This window comes from Sebastes fasciatus, chromosome 18 (assembly GCF_043250625.1).
Source record: "Sebastes fasciatus isolate fSebFas1 chromosome 18, fSebFas1.pri, whole genome shotgun sequence".
NCBI classification, from domain to species: domain Eukaryota; kingdom Metazoa; phylum Chordata; class Actinopteri; order Perciformes; family Sebastidae; genus Sebastes; species Sebastes fasciatus.
The window spans coordinates 16022484-16042968 of record NC_133812.1 but is presented as its reverse complement, the minus strand read 5'-3'; the positions used below and the strand labels follow the sequence as shown (position 1 = coordinate 16042968).

Here is a 20485-nt window from a genome sequence, read left to right as displayed (position 1 = left end):
ACTTTTTTTACTGCCTTTTTATTAACATGTTTTGCACTATGGAACTGTGATGTTGGAAACTTGAGTTTCCCTCGGGATCAATAAAGTTACTATCTATCTATCTATCTATTATTAGCTTTGAGTGGCACGTGTGTGCGCGTATGTTGGTCAAACCATGGCGTATTAATATTTAACCCATTTGTTGTTCGGTCCGTATCAAGGAAGGTGAAGTGATTTCAGTTTGAGGGAAGAAAACAGTAGTTCCCTGACCGGGAATCGAACCCGGGCCGCGGCGGTGAGAGCGCCGAATCCTAACCACTAGACCACCAGGGACTATGTCGAAGCGAGGAATCCAATCTTATTTGAACTTTATGACATATGTTCCATATCTTTATTTTATACATGGTATTGTTTATGGTCGGTTATCAAACACGGTGCAGTGTAATATCAGCCAACAATCCAACCTTCAACCTGAGCTAGCCTTAACCGGAAATTACCTATAGCTATTTAGCCAAAGCTAGTATAGTGGTGAGCTCATGTTTTTACAGTGCACATGACACCAGAGGGCGTCGTGAAGAAGGGAGGCTTCATTTTGATAAAAGCTCTGTTGGAGGATGCACGCAAGGTATGTGGGCAATTTTTAGCCACCTATTTTTCCTGCTTATTTAGCGTCATTATGCATCAGAGTTAGGCCACATTGCATGAACAGGAATAGCTTATTATAAGAAGAATGGACCGAATATAATCTCCTTATACCATCTCCACCAGGTTGCTATTGTCCTGTAAACAAAAGTGGCTAAGCTAGCACAGTTAGCAGCTGCAAATATGGACCTTGTTCACTGTGCATGTGTCTGCTTTGACCAGTCGCATATATTGTTTTAATATTAGCAGAATCCACAGCTTGTAAAATCTAGTCTTTTGTTACTGCTGCACCTTTAGAAAAAAGCTGAAATCTCCTCACAGAGGAGTTCCCATTGATAAACTGAAGAATGTAGCTAGGTGGGGTAATGTTGCTCCACATTTAGCCTTTCCCCTGGTTGCTTAGCCTGTTATATAACACTTTCACATGCATGCACTGCGGTTGATTTATGCTCTTTGGGGTGTGTGATTGTTTGGTTTATTGTCACAGCTAGCTTGCTTTAGTGCAGCCATGATCTGCATGTTTACATTAACTGGATTCTGGATGCTAATAATCGACACACTGTTGTGATTAATGTTTACTGTTGCAGCAATAACTAGTAGCAGATGTGTGTGTGTGTGTGTGTGTGTGTGTGTGTGTGTGTGTGTGTGTGTGTGTGTGTGTGTGTGTGTGTGTGTGTGTGTGTGTCCTCCACAGTAGAGCAGAGTGATGCATTTTTCCATCCTGTTGTTGGTCAGCCATTGTAGAGGCTCTCTGAGTGGCCTGACATTGCATATTATTATAGGATGCTTTCATCACCCTCCACTTTAAAAGCTGATGCACTGTCAGTTATTGTTGTTTTTTTTGGCATTGTAGTGTTGAGTGTTGTGGAGTGAGGAGGCACCCTGTGAGCCTGCTAATCCCCATCACTTTATTTCCTCTGCAGGACAAGTGTGAGAGCTCAGTGTGAGAGGTGATCTTCCTCCAAGTCAGCTGGCTTGGAAAACACTGAGTGGGTGAGGTGTGTGTGAGGGTGGATGTTTGTATGGATGCTGCTTGACTGCATGCAGATTTAGGACCCTGGCCTGATGGAAAAGAGAGACAGGAAGCCGGGATATTTTGCCAGGTAAGGGACTCTATGTGTGTGTGTCATTTGCATTTAAATATTTTTCATGCAGCAAAACTGATGTCAAGATAGGGCTGCATGATTATAGGCAAAATGATAATCACGATTATTTATTGAGATCACGATTATTTATCACGATTATTCATTGATTTTTAGCAACATGTTTTTTTTTTTTTACTGCACTTTCACATTAGAATAAACAGAGCACTGCTTTCACTTCCATGCTTTGCCACATTCCTGCTAATGTACAAACTAGGGCTGCATGTTGTTGGAAAAAAAATGCAATATTTCTTTTTCTGCAATATGAAAAAATACAGGAATATTCACCCTACTGTTTGCTAGCTACATTTTAAAGTTAAATGCATCGATCTGGTGCACTTTGAGAGCAAAATTAGCAACATTAAGAGGCAAGATAAACAATTTTATGCTCTCATTTTAATCATAAACACATTTGTTTGTAAAGATAATATCTATCCCCAAAAGTGAAGCCAGAACATCTCGATCGCCAGCTGGTGGCTGGCTGTCAGTTTAGGGAGCGTTTGATTTGATACTGCAGAGTTTTCTATAAGCAGAACACGCATTTTAAACATCAATATCGCAGGCAATCATGTTCATTTAAATGTGGGAAGCCAAAATTGTGATTAATATTTGATTAATTGTGCAGCCCTATGTCAAGCACCGACATTTATTATGGGGGCACATTGCATGGGTGGAATATGATCTCAAAAAAGTACAAAATGCAACTCTCATCAGGGACCCTGCCTTGGATTATTTTAGTAATCCAGTTAAATCAATGTTGTTTTAAGAATCACAAATTTGCCTCAGAGGGCTTTACAATCTGCATAGCATGTATCCTTAGACCCCTTGATGAGAATAAAAGAAAAATTACCAACAAAATAAACTTTAACAGGAGAAAAAATGTCAATCTGGAGAAACAGAATGATATAATATGATATAAGAATGATATAAATATATATTTGTTATTCTATCTATGTCACTCAGCCCAGGTATCACCTGCTGGAGAGTAAAGTCCAAAGTATTTTCTTTTATAAACAACAAGTTCTACTTAGTACATTGCTTGTTGGAAGTGACATTATGGCTTTTCCATTGTGCTGCACGGTCGTTTGTACCTTGACAATCTGCTGTAAAGGCACATTAACTTATTCATTCTCACCTTTCTCTAAATCATGGATCGGCACCGCTAAGTCACCTGTCTCTGAGCTGCACCCGGCCTCATATAATCCGAGTCATGCGTCAGAGTCTCTTCACCCACAGAGAGGATGTCGACTGTAAAATTGGATTTTAGCAGCATTGTGAAACATGATAGCGGGAAATGTGCAGAGAGAGGTTTGTCACAGTTACGGTGCATAGACGGACAAGGAATCGGCGGGTTATGAACAAAGATCGGCCCTTTCTTTCTGACGTCAACACAGATGATGAGAGACGTAACATAAGAACTGCATGATCGACTGGCAGGTGTTTATTTTAGAGAGCTGAGTGAATAATATAAGTAGTGTGCTACTGTGTAATATGGCTTGAATGTGTCTAAATCAGAATATAGTTCTTGTTGTGCTTGATTTATCCCATCCCTCCTGGTCGGCTCTACATGATCAGTATATCGTAGCGTGGGAAACTAACTTGTTTTTCTTGTTTTATGGCTAAAATGGACAAACAATTGCTCCTATGTAAATTAAGGTCAACATTAGCCGCAAACTGAATAAACAAGTAGATTTATGGATAAGCACAAGTCGTCTGGTTAGTGTGCTGTTGATATCAGAGTTTGTGGGCTTGGGTGAGGTAATGCGGTGTTATTCTTTCTTATTATGTCTCAGCTTACTAGTTCAGGCGATGCTGACCACCTGGTACAAACCTGCAATTTGTCTTGTGTTTTATTGATTCGATTGGCTTAAAGTTGGAAATATTACATTATTATTTTGTGATGGCATCACACTTCAGTTGATCTCTAATTATTAGATAAGCAGTGCATTAAATCTTAATGGGATAGCAGGCTTTGAGCTGAGTCAGTTTCCTGCAGTGTGGGTACCTGTGGGAGGGACAGAGCAGCAAAACAACAGTGGAAAGGTGCAAGCTGATGCAGACCTCTACTACTGTAAAGACTGATAGCCATATTGTGCCTGTGTGGACAGAAAGTGAACATGTCAGGAAGGAAAATCAGCCCGATCTCACCAACACAGCTCCTGCTATAACATGTAGCTTTCCTGCTAGTTGCACCATATGCTGCCTCACTTCCTGACGAATGGAGGAAAGGTCATTGTGGAGCATACACATGATGTCAATAACAAGTACTAACCCGTCGTAGACTTTTTTGTGTTTTATTATTTTACAAAAGTACATGTGATCAGATTTGTTTTGACATTGAACAACAGAAAAAAATACTCTTATGTTAAAGGTAGGGTTGGTAATGCTGAGAAACTAGCAAGAGTACACTAGATTTTAAAAATTATCCAACCAAAAAAGACAGCACAGTGTTTTCAACTCTTTACCAACGAATGTAGCTCGCAGCACTAGATCCAAAAGTCACTAGATCTAGTGCGAAAGTCGCAAAGTCGGCAACACTGACAGTACGTCGCTTCAGGCCTCCCTCCAAAGTCACTCCCCCCACTATTATCATTATGAACATAAACATATCATAATGAACGTGAACAACGAACATGGCTATTGTTTGCACGGCTGTCGAAGTAGCAGCTTGTGGAAGACTCCGGTGATGCACAATGAGTGCACGGGCAGAGTGCACACAGGTAGACAGACAGGCAGACAGATAACCCGTCCAATCATTACGTTTGGACCTCATTAAATGATTGGACGGGGTTATTCCAGTCCTGCGACAGCCACAGAAACTGGATTTTTTTCTTTTTTTGTGAGCACATTTGATTTATTGATTGCTGTCGGGATGTAATGAGAATTTCAACAAATATAACAAAAATGTTTTTGAACAGCACCACCAACCCTACCTTTTAATAAGTGAAAAATCTATCAACCAACTGATTTAAATCAAGTAGGAATACGAAACACAACATAAATGCATGCAAGTATTCACTCCCTTAACATGACATGTGACGATATGTCATATGATATGATATTCCAAACAAATCTGAGTTTACTGAAGAATTAAAGGCACTGAATATACAGTAAAGTACAATAAGCTGTACGTTTTCTGAGAGCAAACTGTGCACACACACTAGTGATTGAGGCTCATGGCAACTCTAAAGGAGCTAAAGTCTAAGATAGAGAGACACCGCACATGAAGTAACGATTATCTTGGTGATTTTACCGGTCACAGCTTAATGACTGTTGAGAAAACTCACAAGACAGATATGTGGGACACTGTGAATTAAAGAGGAAAAAGGCTCTATTGTTTAATGAGACCGTCGTACTAAACTATATTTTTGATGTACACTGCACATACACTTTCCCTCATGAAGCCTGGAGGTGGTAGCGTCATGCTTCGGGGAAGCCTCTTTGCTGCAAGACAGTTGTGGTCAAATGATGCTGCAATATGGAAACATCCTGAAGGCAACTAGTGTCTGCTAGAGCAGTGATTCCCAAACGTTTCCTTGTCAAGGACCCCTTTAGACCAAGGACCCCCACTTGATAAGATTCTGTGCCAATGTCCCCAATCAGATTGGATTTTTGCTTTTAGATGTTTATTACATAAAGTGTATTAAACCCATGACCAAAATAGTCATAGATTCTGTCATTGTGTTACTTATGGATGGAATTGTAGTGAATATAAATTGCTGGGGACCCACTGGAACCCGATAAAGGACCCCTGGGGGTCCCTGGACCCCACTTTGGAAACCAGACCCACCTGCTAGAGAACTGCGATTTATTTTCCAGCAAACATAACGTCAAAGAAACAGGAATTTGCCTAAAAACAAATGAACAGAACAGACAGTGAAGTTACAACATCAAAATTGCATCCAGTAATAAGATTATATATCAAATCTACACATATACAAACAATACAAACAATCTATTGACAGGTACCTTATGTGCCTATTGTCTTGAGGTGTGTGTGATTATCTATGTAATTAGTTATTTTGTATTTTCATTTTCACTTGTTACCTCCAGTGTTGCGCTTTCTCTGTCATTATGGATGCACTGGTTACAAACTGAAGGTTAGAGAGGAGAGAAGAAGGGGGAAATCTTAAAATGAAGGCTTGAGAGATGCCCCAGAGTGAAACCGACTGCAGATTCTTGAGTTCATCACTACCAGATGTGTGCTGCTTGCTCCAGTTAAAGTGGGAGAGAGACCTGAGGCTATGGGAGAGGCCTGAACTGTGTCTGTCTGCAGCTTTATCGACCCACTCTTGCCTTTCCATTAGGGCACTTGAACACTTAAAACGCCTCTCTTTTCTTTTTTTTCTTTTATTATTCTTTTACCCGGGGCTTTGCAGGGCAACCCTACCCCTATCACTCAGAGCTTCTGATAAATCAATTTGTTCTTATCTTTTCTTAACATACTCATAAGCACACTTACGTTTTCAGTGGGGCTCATAGAGCGTGCACTATCCTTAAGTGCACCACTAACCCAGTGTTTCGACTGCACTGCAGTTCCCCTTAATGAACCCCAACAGGGTCTGGAGATGCCATTACATCACTGCCTCACCTATCAATGATTTAACAAAGGGGTAAAGGACAGTCTGAGAGGAAAATACAGCTGACGCAGTAAAGTAAAGAGAGAGAAAAGTTCAATCCAATAACTGAGTAACAATAGCAGCACCTGGACAGAAGGTCTGATCATTAGACAACAAACAATGTGCTGTTTCTGGGAGTCGTTGATGTTTTACAATGAAAAGGTCATCAACTATAGAGTGCTGCAGGGATGACGTATTTTTGTAGGCCAACCAGGAAGTTAGCATCGCCCTGGTTCCCTCGTCAAAAAGCCAATGGGATTTTTCCATTGGGTTTTGGATTGTTGCAGAAAATAAACTCTGTGGCAAACAAACGTTTATGATACTTACACGTTGTGTTCTCTTTAATCTTGTGTTAACCACAGACCTTATTTCAGCCCAAAAACCTGATGAAACTGACTTCCATACAAGGGACCCGGAAGTGCAGAAATGCTCATTTCCGTGTTTTAGGACTCATTCCTGCAGCGCTCTATAATCTTAAAATGGTTCGGTGCCTGTGCACATGTTCATACATACTATATATTCATCTCAACATGAAAAAGTTGTCATGGAATAAGTTATAACAAATGTGATCATCTACGCTCCTGTGCTTTTTTAAATTTACTTCTAATAAATATATCTATGTCCTCTGGCGTCCCATCAGGCTGAAGAGGCGGCGACAGCTCAAGCAGAGCCAATCAGAGAAGAATGTGACTGAGCAGAGTCCGGCGATCATTTCCTGTCCAGACATCCCAAATGACAGCGACCCCAACAAGAAGACTGACCTACAGAGAATAACAGCAAAGCCACCTGCAGGCTCAGGTAAGACATGCATAACAATACACGGACACCTCGAGAACTGGGGACGCTCTGCTTGGGCGCCCAATTCAACTGTTATCAGTTGCTATAAGCACCATAGATGTGGGTCATTAGGGAACTATTACACCTACTGCGTTGTAAAAGTGAAAGCCAAACGTTACGTTTTGAACACAAACAAAGAGGCTTCTTTAGTCTTCATGTTTTGGCTTAAAATAACTACATTTCAAAAGTCATGCGAACACCAGTCTCCTGGGTGAAAGTCCTGTGTTTTGTGTCCCATCCATTGCCCCCGACCTCCACCCCTTATGACGTTTCTCACTACCGCTTCTGCTCCTGTCATAATTACTACAGTGGCTAGAGGTCACTGTCGTCTTCTTTTAGACCTTCTTTCAGTGATCTACCATATGAATAGATGGTAAAACTTACCAGTGGGTGTAGTAGGCCCCTATTGACCCACATCTATGGTGCTTATAGTGACCGATAACGCCTATTTATGGCCTGATAACAATCTAATCGGCTGGCTTGGGGCAGGCTACTTCTGGTACTATCTGTTAGTGGCTTATCTTGCCCTTCTCAGTGTGACAGATTAGCTCGTCATCATCCAGCTAAGCCTTTTACAGAGCAAAACCCTCTGTTCACCACCATTCTTACAACCCTGTAAACTAACTAACTAATCTCCCATCAGTCACTGGGTAAAGACCATGAGAATTATAATTTAGTCACAAATATTCTAGTCATAGTCCTCCATTATGGCAGTTAATTAACCTCGGTGTATTGGCTCCATTCAAAGCAGGTTTACTACCCAATCAGAAAGAAATCTTACTCCCGGCAGACCAAAACTAAATATCGGCTCTTGTTTCTTAGTAAAACTGGGTTTTTTTTGCCCTCTGTAAATACCCATTTTCAGACAAGCAAGATATCAACTAGTGGTATTCCCCTGCTCTGTTATTTGACTGATATGCAATCCTCTGTGTTGGGAGCGACCTCAGCAGTTTTAAACCGGAAGTTGCATAATCTTTTATCCTGTAGTGTTTTACAGTTGGTGATGACATTCACAACGGTTGTGAGTACTGAGAGTGCAAGTATTGCAATATATTGAAACCTAACTCCCGTATAATGATACGTGTCGTATCGCCAGATTCTTGCTAATCCACAGCCCTTATAAATATGACTCTTAAATGTGAAAGAAAATTATTTTTGAGGGTTTTCTTTCAACCATAGGAGAAAATTGCTGAAATAGACCAATCTACTACATTGCATCATTAAGCTATTGAACTCAGTGTGAACACTGGAAATGACAAAAAAGAAATGATTTGTGATGAACCAATGTCAGTGCAAGCTAATTGTCAGAAAACATATCTATCGCTTCATATTTTTCCGACGATAAACCTAATCGAACCTGCATATTTTGTCGTCTAATGCTACATCATGCTATCATGAGCTGCTGAGTTTGTTTGCAGCATAAATCATCACCGTCTCCTTCATGTTGACAGTGATAATGGACTCTAGTCGTGCGTGCAGCGGGTCAGCCAGCTGTGTAAACTCTGCGTTAGGTGTTTTAATAAAACCACATCATTGTTACCTGCAGCCCATCAAATCTAATATGATGCTCTGCAGTGTAACAGACAAACAAAGCTTAACTCTTTATGCGCTTTCAGCTAAAAGTCCATAGCCTGCAGTGCTTCATAGCACATTACCAGTCATAGTATAAATTCAATGAATAAGCGACAGTGTTCACAGACGTGACAGCGGTCTTGTGTTTGATGCTCGGTACAGTAAAGAGAAGCTGGAGTCTGGCTGTCTAATGCTTAGTCATGCCCTCTGTTTCCATGGAGGAGGCAGCAGTGTAATTTAGCATTCAGGGAGTGGTACACTAATAGCTTCTGTGTTCTTGGCAAGAAGAAAATGCTGACTGTGGAGCTTGTCTACTACAAGGGTCAGATTATGTGTGTGTGTGTGTGTTTATGATAACTGCTTCAGCATGTGTAGGGCAGTGTTTTAAGGCTGGATAATGATAGCACTGCTACTGACTCAAAAGGCAATTAAGCACAGGATACTTCGAAGTCATCTCTTCTGGGGTATTTCTTTGCACCGCCCTCATTGGATGGCGTTTTCATTTTTACAGTTTATTTACGGGTTTAAACAGTGTAACATTTCGGGGATCTATTAACAGAAAAGGAATATAAAATTCAACTAACTATGTTTTCATTTGTGTATAACCACCTGAAACTAAGAAACTTTTGTTTTCGTTAGCTTAGAATGAGCCGCTCATGTCTACATAGGGAGCGGGTCCTCTTCACAAAGTGCACCATGTTGCTCCGCCATGTTTCTACTGTAGCCCAGAACGGACAAACGAAACACTGGCTCTAGAGAGAACCTTTCACATTTTAACGTTACCTGAAGGCCACCGTAGTTCTCCGACACGCTTGTGAAACCGCGGTAACGTAAGCCCCAGAGTGCAAAACTGTGGTACCGCCACCCTAAAGTAGTGTTATTATGGTAAGGATGGCCTCTGAGCGAGGCGAACGGCGTTACCACGGTTTTGCGCTCGGTGAGCGGAGAGGTACTCAGTTGGTTGCAATCTGCAACCACATCACTAGATGCCACCAAATCCTACACACTGCACCTTTAAATAGATCTCTTATCAACCCAGAAAGTTTGAGTTGGACAGAATGAGACCATATATTAATCTCTTACAAGATTATTGACTAATTGTCCTCTGTCTACAAAATCCTTTCCTCATTTTCTGTTTACCTTCTAGAAGATGGCTGTAAAAGTAACAATCAGGCAAAGAGGGAGAAGAAGAGGCCACCAGGAACAGTGGACTTCGTTGTGAGTAAAACTATGGTGGAAACACATTCAAATAACATGCTGATATATTCGTAGAAAAGTTTGCATCATGTAGTATTTTGTGGGGGTGTAAGAAAATATAAAAAATATTGAATATCGCGATATTATGTTTTGTGATACTGTATCAATTCTCAAAAACACTATTGATTTTTAATTACATACTATGATTTCACAATATATATCGCCTTGTCTACAGTATTGCAATATATTGAATCGTAACCCCTGCATCACGATACGAATCATATCGCCAGATGTTTGCCAGTACACCAGGGCTGCACGGTTATGGCCAAAATGATAATCACGATTATTTTTGATCAATATTGAGATCATGATTATTTATCATGATTATCCATTGATTTTAGGGACAACAGATATGTTTTACTGCACTTTAACATTTCAATGAACAGACTGCTTTCACTTCCATGTTGTGTTACATTCCTTCTAATGAACAAATCTTTGCATCAGAATAAGACTGATCCTTATTCACAGTGCATCTCCTAGAATCAAAATAAAATTGTACCAAAAACTTTTTATTCAAAATGAAATAAACCGAGCACTGCTTTCCCTTTCACGTTTTGCAAATCTTTGCATCAAAATAAGACTTAAAAATAAGATTCCTCACCTGAGTTTAGTGCATTTTTGTTTAAAACGAGTAATATGCAGTACATTACTCTTCTACTCTGGACTGCAGCCGCAACATTTAGTAAAATCTTTCACTGGATGTAGCTGTAAGGTGCACGCGCCAGCTGGCTGTTAGTGTAGGAATGGTTTATTATGCAGTGGAGCATTTAAAACGTCAATATCACAGTCCATCATGTTCATTTAATTGTTGGAAGCCAAAATTCTGGTTTAATATTTGATTAATTGTGCAGCCATTTAATACGCAGCTCTAGTATTTTGACCTGTGTGCCTTTTTATTAAAATGAGTTCATCTCTTGTTACAGGTGGGACCTGACGATTCCCTCAACAGCATCGCACTCACGTTCAACGTCACCCCAAACAAACTGGTCCAGCTGAACAAGCTTTTCTCTCGCAGCATCTACCCCGGCCAGGTGAGAACCTCGGCAGTAACACAAACCGCTGCTTCATTATTCCTCCAACTGGCTGACCGTCAGCTGTCCATCATTATTATTATTATTATTATTATTACAGAAGCTGTTCGTCCCCGATGTGAGCCTGTCAGAAACTGACCTCAAGTCCCCGAGTTCTTCTGATCCCTCCTTCACAAATGGCTCATCAGAGAAAGCATCACATGTAAGTAAAGAGTCATTCATCATGTTGCTTAGAGTGCATGGCGTTATGCAGTAGTTTACAGCAGCCATTTAGGGACAAATCTTGACTACGAAGCTTTCCAAAAAAGGCAGAAATGCCACAAAAAAAATCATAAATAACATATAAATCCACCTTTGATCTTTATTTGGTGTAATTGTATTGATTATACTTTACTTCAGGGTTTGTTAAAAACAGCAGGTACTGGTAAAGTCATTCACTGATTATCTTGGGAGTTGCAAAATTAGATAATATAACAAGAGTCTTTTTTGTGTCTTTTCAAGCTTTGTCTAAAATTGTCTGTCTACACTGGCTCCCTAACGGTGAGGCAATTATTTTTAAGTGAAATTATGGCTCTGATGCTACACAACTTTGTATTTTTCTCTCGTAATTCAAATTCTGATACCCTCCATGATGGATTACAAATTGAATCCATGGTATGAGTGATCAGTTTTTAATGATAAGTGCATAAACAATGTAGACTGATTATTTTGCAATTACACATACAGGCTACCCAAGCGCCTGTCTAAACAGGTGAGTCTTTAACTGACCTTTAAAAGAATCTGCTGAGTCAGCAGACCCTAAGGGTGCGGGTAGAGCATTCCGTAGTTTAGGTGCTACGGCCTCGAAAGGACGATCACCACGAGTCTTAAGGCGAGTGCTTGGGACAGACTACAGGGTTTTGGCTGTTTGACCTCAGAGAGCGAGCTGATGAGTAAGGGCAAAGTTGTTCAGCCACATACGCAGGAGTCTGACCGTGTAGTGCTCTGTAGGTGAGAGTGAGAATTGTAATGTGGATCCTATATAGGCTGCCAGGAGCCAATTAAATGGAGAGATCTGAGTATCGTGGTGATGTGAGACTGTTTATTTGACCGTGTGAGTAGTCTAGCGGCAGCATTCTGAATTGACTGCAGACGATCAAGAGCAGACATACTGAGTGAGAAGAAGAGTGCATTACAAGAAGAAGAAACCTCAGTAGGTCATGCAGGACTTCTACTTGTAACAAGTATTTTTACACTGTGCCATTACTACTTTCACTTAAAAATATCTGAGTTCTTCTACCACCATTGCACAAGCATAACATTCAGGTGTCTGATCTGTCCTTTTCGCTTCCCTTCAGGACGGCATTGCTAGCATGTCGGCAAAGTCTCTCCGGCGTGAGCTCTCCCCAAACTCGGAGGACGATAGCCCGACAACGGTTAAATTCATCAAGATGAGCTGCAAATATTTCACTGATGGCATGGTAAGAAGCTTGGAAAATTCATGCTGAAACTGAAATTACTGAGATTGGATTTTCTAGTTATTTTATATACTAAACAAGTATGCCCTCCTCAGCACCGCTGTCTCTCTGTGTGTTGTGTCATTGTTGTAGGGGGTGGTAGGAGGCGTGCTGATCGTGACACCCAACAACATCATGTTTGACCCCCACAAGTCCGACCCGCTGGTGATCGAGCACGGCTGCGAGGAGTACGGCCTGATCTGCCCCATGGAGGAGGTCGTCTCCGTGGCGCTCTATGACGACGTGTCACGCATGAAGCTCAAAGACGCTCTGCCATCGTAAGAGCTCCCAACAGTCTATCTTTCTTCATTTCCCCTCTTTTGTAACGGTTCTTCTTCCAGTCCTCAGCTCTGATTCCTCCTTTCTTGTTCCTCCTTCCAGTTTCATTTTGTCTTGTTCATGATTAAAACTGTACAGAGCCCTTTCGGTTCACAAGGGTTTTCATGTTTCCCTCTTTACCACATCCCTTTTTTTAGGAAGTACCTTTGTTTTTGCTGGATCTTGTCTAGTTCTGAGTTTAAGACATGTCATTTTTCATTAAATATTTTGTTTCATTAAATGTTTTACATCACATGTGTTATTTTGTTTTGTATCATTCTGGTCATTTATAATTTCTGTTTGGACCTTTTTTTTGTTTTTTCCCTTTTCATTTCCATCCCGGTTTCCGGTATGTGTGATGCCCCGTGACCCCACAGAGACCTACCCCAGGATTTGTGTCCTGTGTACAGGCCCGGCGAGTGGGAGCAACTGCCGTCAGAGCGAGATCTAAACCCCTTCAGCCGCTATGAAGCCCTCGATCCGAAGCGACCGATCGTCTTGGACGACATCGAATCAACCCTCTCAGAAACGGGTAACATCCTGTCATCCAATGTTGACTGTATTTGGGTGTAGTGAGTCCACGCTCCAAAGTGATCCTCATCTTAATCTTATTAATGAAATCACTCCAAAGTGGTGGTATCTCTGGGTTATGACTTTTTACATTTATCTGTTTTACTCCACAACCAACAACTATTTTGGGGTGTGTTTTATATTTTTTATGAATGAAAGTGGCTTTTGAATTTTCAATATATCAGCTCAGTGACCAAATTTTTGTAAATTTATTTCTGCATGTCGACTCCTGAGCATCCAAATTTGCAATTGGCATATTGCAGGGTGCCGGGGGGTAATATTCTGAGAAAAAACTCTGAATTTATATGAAAAAACTTGAATATTCTCTGAGATTAAAGTCACAAATTTACGAGATAAAAACGTTAATATTCTCTGCGATTAAAGACACAAATTTAAGAGAAAGAAAATTAAATATTCTCAGAGATTAAAGTCACAAAATTACAAGAAAAAACTTGAATATTCTCTGAGATTAAAGTCACAAATTTACGAGAAAATAAATATATTTATATATATTTTTTTACCTACAATGGCCCTATTACGCCGTCATAGGTTCCAGCTTCTCAGATGTGAATATATTTTAATCTTCTTAGTCTTCTATGATAGTAAATTGATTAACTTTGGTAGGGTAATTGTTTTTCACTATTTTCTGCCATTCAAACCAAATTAATCAAAAAAACATCTGCTGATTGATTGTTAATGAAAATGTCTTGATAAACTGTTTTGACAAAAAGTGTATTATCTTCTCAATACCAGCGAGCACAGAGGGCGAGCAGACAGAGAAGTCTCCGTCAGACGAAGGCTTCACAGAGTTGGAGCCAACAGTTAACGGGAGCACTGAGGAGGCAGAGGGAACGTCCTCCAAAACACCCAGCGTTGTCAGCAGGGACCAACAGGAACTAGGACCAAGCTGCCCAGGCCGGGGAGACATTCAGGACAAGTCGATTCTTGGTAAAACTAAAGGGAAGCAGGATGATGAAGAGGATGAGGGCGTAGCTCAGAACAGCTCCATTGAGGATGTAGAGTCAATAAAATCCTCTTCAGAGACTGATAAACAGGGTGATAAACCTACAAACCCAGAGGAAACCAAAGATATAAAACCTAAAGGGACCGAAGAGCTGCTAAATGGTGCACATGATGAAATAATCAGCGCACCAGTGGACCAAAGCAGGGAACTGAGTCTGAAGGAGGCTTCAGAGGTTCGTGGGGAGTCGAGTCAGAAGAGACAAAGCCCAGACGGACCAGCAGGAGGGGCTGAACTCAGTGAGGAGGAGAGACGGAAGAAAAGCTACGAGGCAGAAGTGAAGTCATGGCTGCTGGAGAGGATGCAGGCTCCAATAGAAGGTAGGAATTATCTGTTTGGGTTTAAGGGGTGGGACTAAATCGAAAATATTGTCTCCTGAATAGTTTTGTTGCAACCATTATTTAATTCTTATTTTTTTTGTACTTTATCTAATTTTATCTGTATTACTTATTTATTTTTATATTCTGCCATTTATTTCCTGTACGGGTGATTTAACGTGGTGGCAGGACCACAGGGATATAAGTAGGTGTTGGGAATCTGGTGAATTTATTTATTTTTATTTAGCTATATATTATTTATTTGAATAATAATAATAATTAATAAAAAATGATTTTATGCATTATAATTTTTAATTTATTTTTTGTCATTTTTATTTCTTTATTATTTTATTTCATTTATTTATATTTAATTTGTTATATTTCTTTATTATTTATTTAAATAATAGTAATAATAATTAAAAAATATGTTTATGTATTATAATTTTTACCTTTTTTTTCCTTTTATCATTTTTATTTTTTATTATTATTAACTTTTTTTTCCTCCCTTGATTTTGAATATTTCATTTTACAATTTACAGTTACTGTCTGTTAATATATGTACATATTATTTTATTTGTAATGGTTTAGGTTGTAGTAATTTTTTCTAAGGAAACAATAAAAAGCATGACTAAAAAAAAAGAAAAGAAAGAAAAGATCAGACTTTGGCGACTCCGTGTGGGCGCAAATGGAAGCTACAATAAAATGAAGGAGTATAGCATTAAACTAATCAAACTCTCTTATCTCTATATTTCAATATTCCCGTTCTCTATAGACATGCTTTTCTCATCCGAGGAGAAGAGTAAAATCCCGCCTATGTTCCTGTGCTTCAAAGTGGGAAAGCCAATGAGGAAGTCCTTTGCCACCGGGATGACCTCTAGTCCCGCCCACTCATGTGGGGCCCGGGGTAAACAGCCAGAGTACTGGTTTGCTGTGCCACAAGAAAGGTGAGACGGTGACAGATGATACTCGACCCTATTCTTAAACTACAATTACCAACCAATCAATCCAATATACTGAGTGTTTGTGTGTGTGTGTGTTCCAGGGTGGACCATCTGTATGCGTTTTTCGTCCAGTGGTCTCCAGATGTGTACGGGAAGGAGGCTCGAGAGCAGGGCTTTGTTCTGGTGGAGAAAGACGAGCTGGACATGATAGACAACTTCTTCAGTGACCCCGCGTCTTGCAGCTGGGAGGTAAGCTCAGTGGAGAAGTACGCAGCTAACAGAATAAAGACTATGGTGTGTTCGCCGACATTTCTTAATGCCATGTTTTTGCACTTTGGCTTGAGACCTTCAACGTTTTGAAATGTGCTTCATTTATTACATGTTATGTCTTTGTGTCATTGATTTCTCTTTAATGCTGCTTATATGCTTGTTTCGCTCCCAAGATCATCACCATCGACGAGGCGAAGCGCAGGCAGAGTTTCGGCAGCTGTGACGGTGAATTGTCGTTGGATGCGCTGCCCGCACTCAGTGATACCAGTGATCTGCTTCAGGACACGCACATTGAGAAGGTTATTTTCTAATTCAAACCAGTTATTTGCAGCTGGCTGCGAAACCACATAAAACAATCCAGTTATAGGAAGAAATATGCAACACACTGATCAGTACGCTTCATAATCTGATGATGTGTTGGCCCTCCAGCTTGCCTGTCGCTTGCCAGCCCGTGTGCAGATTTACCCCTGGAGACTGGCCTACAGCACTGTGAAACACGGGACCAGCCTGAAGACTCTGTACAGGAGCCTGGCAGACGTGGACAGTCCTGTGCTGTTGGTCATCAAAGACATGGATAACCAGGTACAGCGGATAACTGTCCAAAGGAAAGTGCTGTATGTAAATGAATGGACCCCATTCATTCGTATGTCGAGTCATGTTTTTTGAACGCTGTCAATGCAGCATTATCATTGCACATCCTCACCACCGTCATGACTGAGCAACACATGGGGTTTTTAGGTTTGGAGTGTTTAACATTTTATGGCCCTGTGCGCATGATTTTTTATTTTTTTAACTTCGGACTTTGACGTCTCCTACACTGCAGTAAAAACGTATACTATCAGGTTGATTTCAAATTTCCTATAATTAAAAACTTCACGAGGGTTTTAAGTCCTAATTGAAACAGTTCAAGCCCGTTTATGATTATTTGTTCCACGTCTTTTCATCCTTAAACTGAATCCGACTGTCGTCACACACAGATATTCGGGGCTTTCTCGACTCATCCCTTCAGAGTGAGCGAACACTGCTACGGCACAGGAGAGACATTCCTCTACAGCTTCTGTCCTGAGGTCAAGGTTCGTATTGAGTTAGTTTAAGAACTCAGTTTGGGTATTTATTTTAAAAAATGGCAATATTGGACATTGTTTGCTCTCGATTTTCAGGTGTACCGCTGGACGGGGGAGAATTCTTACTTTGTGAAGGGCAATACTGATTCTCTGCAGATGGGAGGAGGAGGGTAAGTAGATCTACCAGCTACACGGCAAATTCACCCCTCGCTAAGCCTATGTGTTTTTTGGGACCAAGCACGCGTGTATATCAGCAATCTACACCCTTCTTTGCCATCAAATAACGTCCACCTGTTTTCTAACTCCCTGCAGCGGTCAGCTGGGTCTGTGGTTGGACGCCGAACTGTTCCGAGGCACCACCACCAAATGCGCCACCTTCAACAACCAGCCACTCTCCGTCCAGCAGGACTTCAACATCCACAGCGTGGAGGTCTGGACCTTCGAGTAGCCTCGCCTGCTCCCAGCTGCTCCTACATTCACTCTCCGCTCCAACACCCCCCAAGTCTATTACGCACCGCTTGGAGGCGAACCTAGCTACCCCACAATGACACTAAATGTTCTGTGAGAGAGAAGCCTGTGCCGTTGTTACGTTGACTGGAAACAGAGCGGTCTTCCGTAGCCTGTTTTTGAGGTGACCTGCAGGTAAGTTGGGCCAGTTCACGTCTGGTTCCTCCTTCCTTCATATAGGTGGAAGTGTGAGAAAATGTCGTTGCTCTCAGTTCATTGGCTGCCTTAGACATGTGTCAACGCCTCCAGCTTTCCCAGCATGCAGCCTGCCTGACCACCATGAGCTCATGAGGAGAGGGAAGAGAGGAAGGCTGCTGATGTTACTGTTAAAGTTATCCCGAAAAGATTTTATGTGTGTATGAAAGAACAAGGTATCCCATAATGCTGTAGGTTAATGTGTGCAGAAATAATGATGAATTAGCATATTTGGGAATGTACAGGATTTTTTGTCAATTTAAAGGAAGTGGAAATTACCAGGGAGATTTTTTTTTTTTTAATCCTCCCATCATTAAATGAATTTTCAGAGCGGGAAACGTTGTAAATGTTTACAATGGAAGTGTTACACTTCCTCCGAAGGCTGTCTTGTTCTTGAGTTTTTAGATGAACTGAATGTTCCATTGCATTTCCTCACAACTACGTATAATGTTTTAATTCCTCCGTACAATCCAAAACAAGCGGTAAAAGCCAGGTTTGCAATGACCAAATATGTTTTATTTTAATTTCACATTTTGTTGTGAGCTCATCATATTTTATAAAATATTTTAGATTTTTTTATTTTTTAGATTTTATTTTTATTACATTCTGTTTTTACAAAGAATGCTCCGTTGTGTTTTTTTTTTTTTTAAATGGTTGTACTTTTTATAGAAATGTTGTGTTAAATTCTGATTGGACCCAACAAGCACTAGAAGTGACTGTTTGTCAGTATTGAATTCATATCTCACGTTGACTGATTTTATCTCTATTATTTTCATTTGTGGTCGTCATCGTCGTTCAGAGAGCCGGTAGACGTTTAACATGATGTCACTTTGCACTACAGGATTAATCGATGCTGTGTTGTGGCCCCGTGTAATTAAGCATTGCTTCAATGTAAAAATGTTACTGAATGCTATTTGATCACCACTACAGGAGGGACGCCTCCTGTCCAAACCACAGGGTCAGCCTGTGCTTTACTTAAAAATAGGTGGAAAAGGGACAGTTTGTTTTTTTGCACTCTGGTATGCCACTAACTAAAAATTCAGATCTACTAACACGGAAAAGAAACGTTCATTTATACCCTGTGTATCCGAAACACAGGCTTGTAGTGCATGAACATGCGATACTGCAAATGTCTGACACCACTGTTATGATACCTGCCATACTATCCACTACCGCCAGTGATCGCTTCATGTGAAAATGAGCTTTGTTGTCTTGTGTCGTGACTGTGAATGCTCCCTGAGTATTATTTCTCGTGAATCCAAAACTGCTGTGATATCACTAAGGATCTATTTATTGTGTTGTTATATCAAACACATTTAAACCTAAATAAATGTTAAATATATACATATATACGATAATGGGTTGTGTTGTTTATGTCAAATTTATATCTCCATGTGTTTGCTCTTCTGTGGGATTTAATGTCCAGAACATATTAATATAATTTGATTTTATAGAACATTACCGGTGACCTAATGGTATCTTGTTTTTCTTGTTAGGACTAGAGGAAGAAGATTTTAATTTACTGTAATCAGTTTACAGTAAGAAACCGTCTTAGGTCTTAGAGGTCTCACTCCACTTCTGTTTTCAGGCACCACAGTTTAATTTGTGAGACCTTAAAGTTCAAGTTTATTGGGGTCTCAAGTTCTCTTCAATAATGCTCATTAAATATGTATATTAAAAAGGAAAATCGCAAGTAAAAGCAAAATGACAACCTAAGACATAAAATAGTTAAAATATAGGGCTTAAATATAAACAAATACTAAAAAAAAAGTAATGTAAATTTGTGGTGGACAGTATTTCAAATATATGTGACATACATTATATGTATATCCATATTGTACTTTTTTGGCTGATTATATGTTATCCACATTCCAATCATACATTTATATATCTTTATAGAACATATATAAAACGGTGTACAGTGTATTGTTTATGTCGTACACTTGGAAGGCAATGGTTGGGCTCAAATTACAACAAAACAAAACAGTTTTTCCTCAAAATCTCGCTACATAACATTGAAACTATCTGTATAGCGAGAACTGCTGAGAACGAGGGAAATGTGTGTGAACCGACTCTGAACTGACCCTTTTAAGCCATTTTTAGTTTTTTTTTGAAGGCATGCTGTTATCGCCCTACAGGTCAATATATATCTTGTCTGCTTGCTGTAACAGTTAAGACCACAAATAGATCCCCGGAGGGAAATTGAGGTGTTACAGCAGCAATTGACATAAATCCCCAAAAACGTGCGTCACTCACACAAAAGACACGAGGTGGGTACGAAAAACACTGTATTTACAAATCTCTTAATAAATGTACATACCTATTACTTTACACTAGATCAGGGGTCAGCAACCTGCGGCTCTGGCGCCACATGGGGCTCTTTAGCCCCTCTCCAGTGGCTCCCTGTGGATTTTTAAAAATGGAAATGAATAACTGTTTTTTGTTTATATTTTCATTTTTATTTATCATTGTTGTAGGTCTATGGTACGATGGTACGACAGAGTATTAGGGCCACATTGAGGAAAAAAATTAATCTGAGATTTCGAGAATAAAGTCAAAATATTACGAGAATAGAGTCAGAAGTTTAAGAGAAAAAAAAGTCTTAACATTATGAGAACAAAGTAGTAGTAATTTTACGTGTTATTTTCTTTTTTTCTCATAAAGTTATGACTTTATTCTCGTAATATTACGACTTTTTTTCTCGTAA

The 20485-nt window shown here is 40.1% G+C and overlaps 1 protein-coding gene and 1 non-coding gene across 3 annotated transcripts; one reads left to right on the top strand and one right to left on the bottom strand.

Annotated features, from left to right (window-relative positions):
* Positions 1 to 240: 240 nt before the first annotated feature.
* Positions 241 to 312, bottom strand: trnae-cuc (transfer RNA glutamic acid (anticodon CUC)). The gene has a single exon. It is a non-coding gene; the product is annotated as a tRNA-Glu (tRNA).
* A 159-nt stretch (positions 313 to 471) lies between these two features.
* Positions 472 to 19128, top strand: ncoa7b (nuclear receptor coactivator 7b). 2 transcript variants are annotated; one of them, XM_074615199.1, is made up of 17 exons: positions 472 to 604; positions 1545 to 1724; positions 7023 to 7180; positions 9939 to 10009; positions 10972 to 11079; positions 11180 to 11281; positions 12417 to 12539; positions 12669 to 12853; positions 13304 to 13425; positions 14217 to 14804; positions 15574 to 15745; positions 15844 to 15991; positions 16186 to 16311; positions 16442 to 16594; positions 16990 to 17085; positions 17173 to 17246; positions 17389 to 19128. In XM_074615199.1, exons 2-17 carry the CDS (start codon positions 1687 to 1689, stop codon positions 17522 to 17524), a joined length of 2400 nt encoding a protein of 799 aa, XP_074471300.1. In that variant the 5' UTR covers positions 472 to 604; positions 1545 to 1686; the 3' UTR covers positions 17525 to 19128. The 2 variants fall into 2 exon arrangements, with proteins under 2 accessions (XP_074471300.1, XP_074471299.1); XM_074615198.1 differs by lacking the exon at positions 472 to 604 and having other exon boundaries at positions 13271 to 13425.
* Positions 19129 to 20485: the final 1357 nt, after the last annotated feature.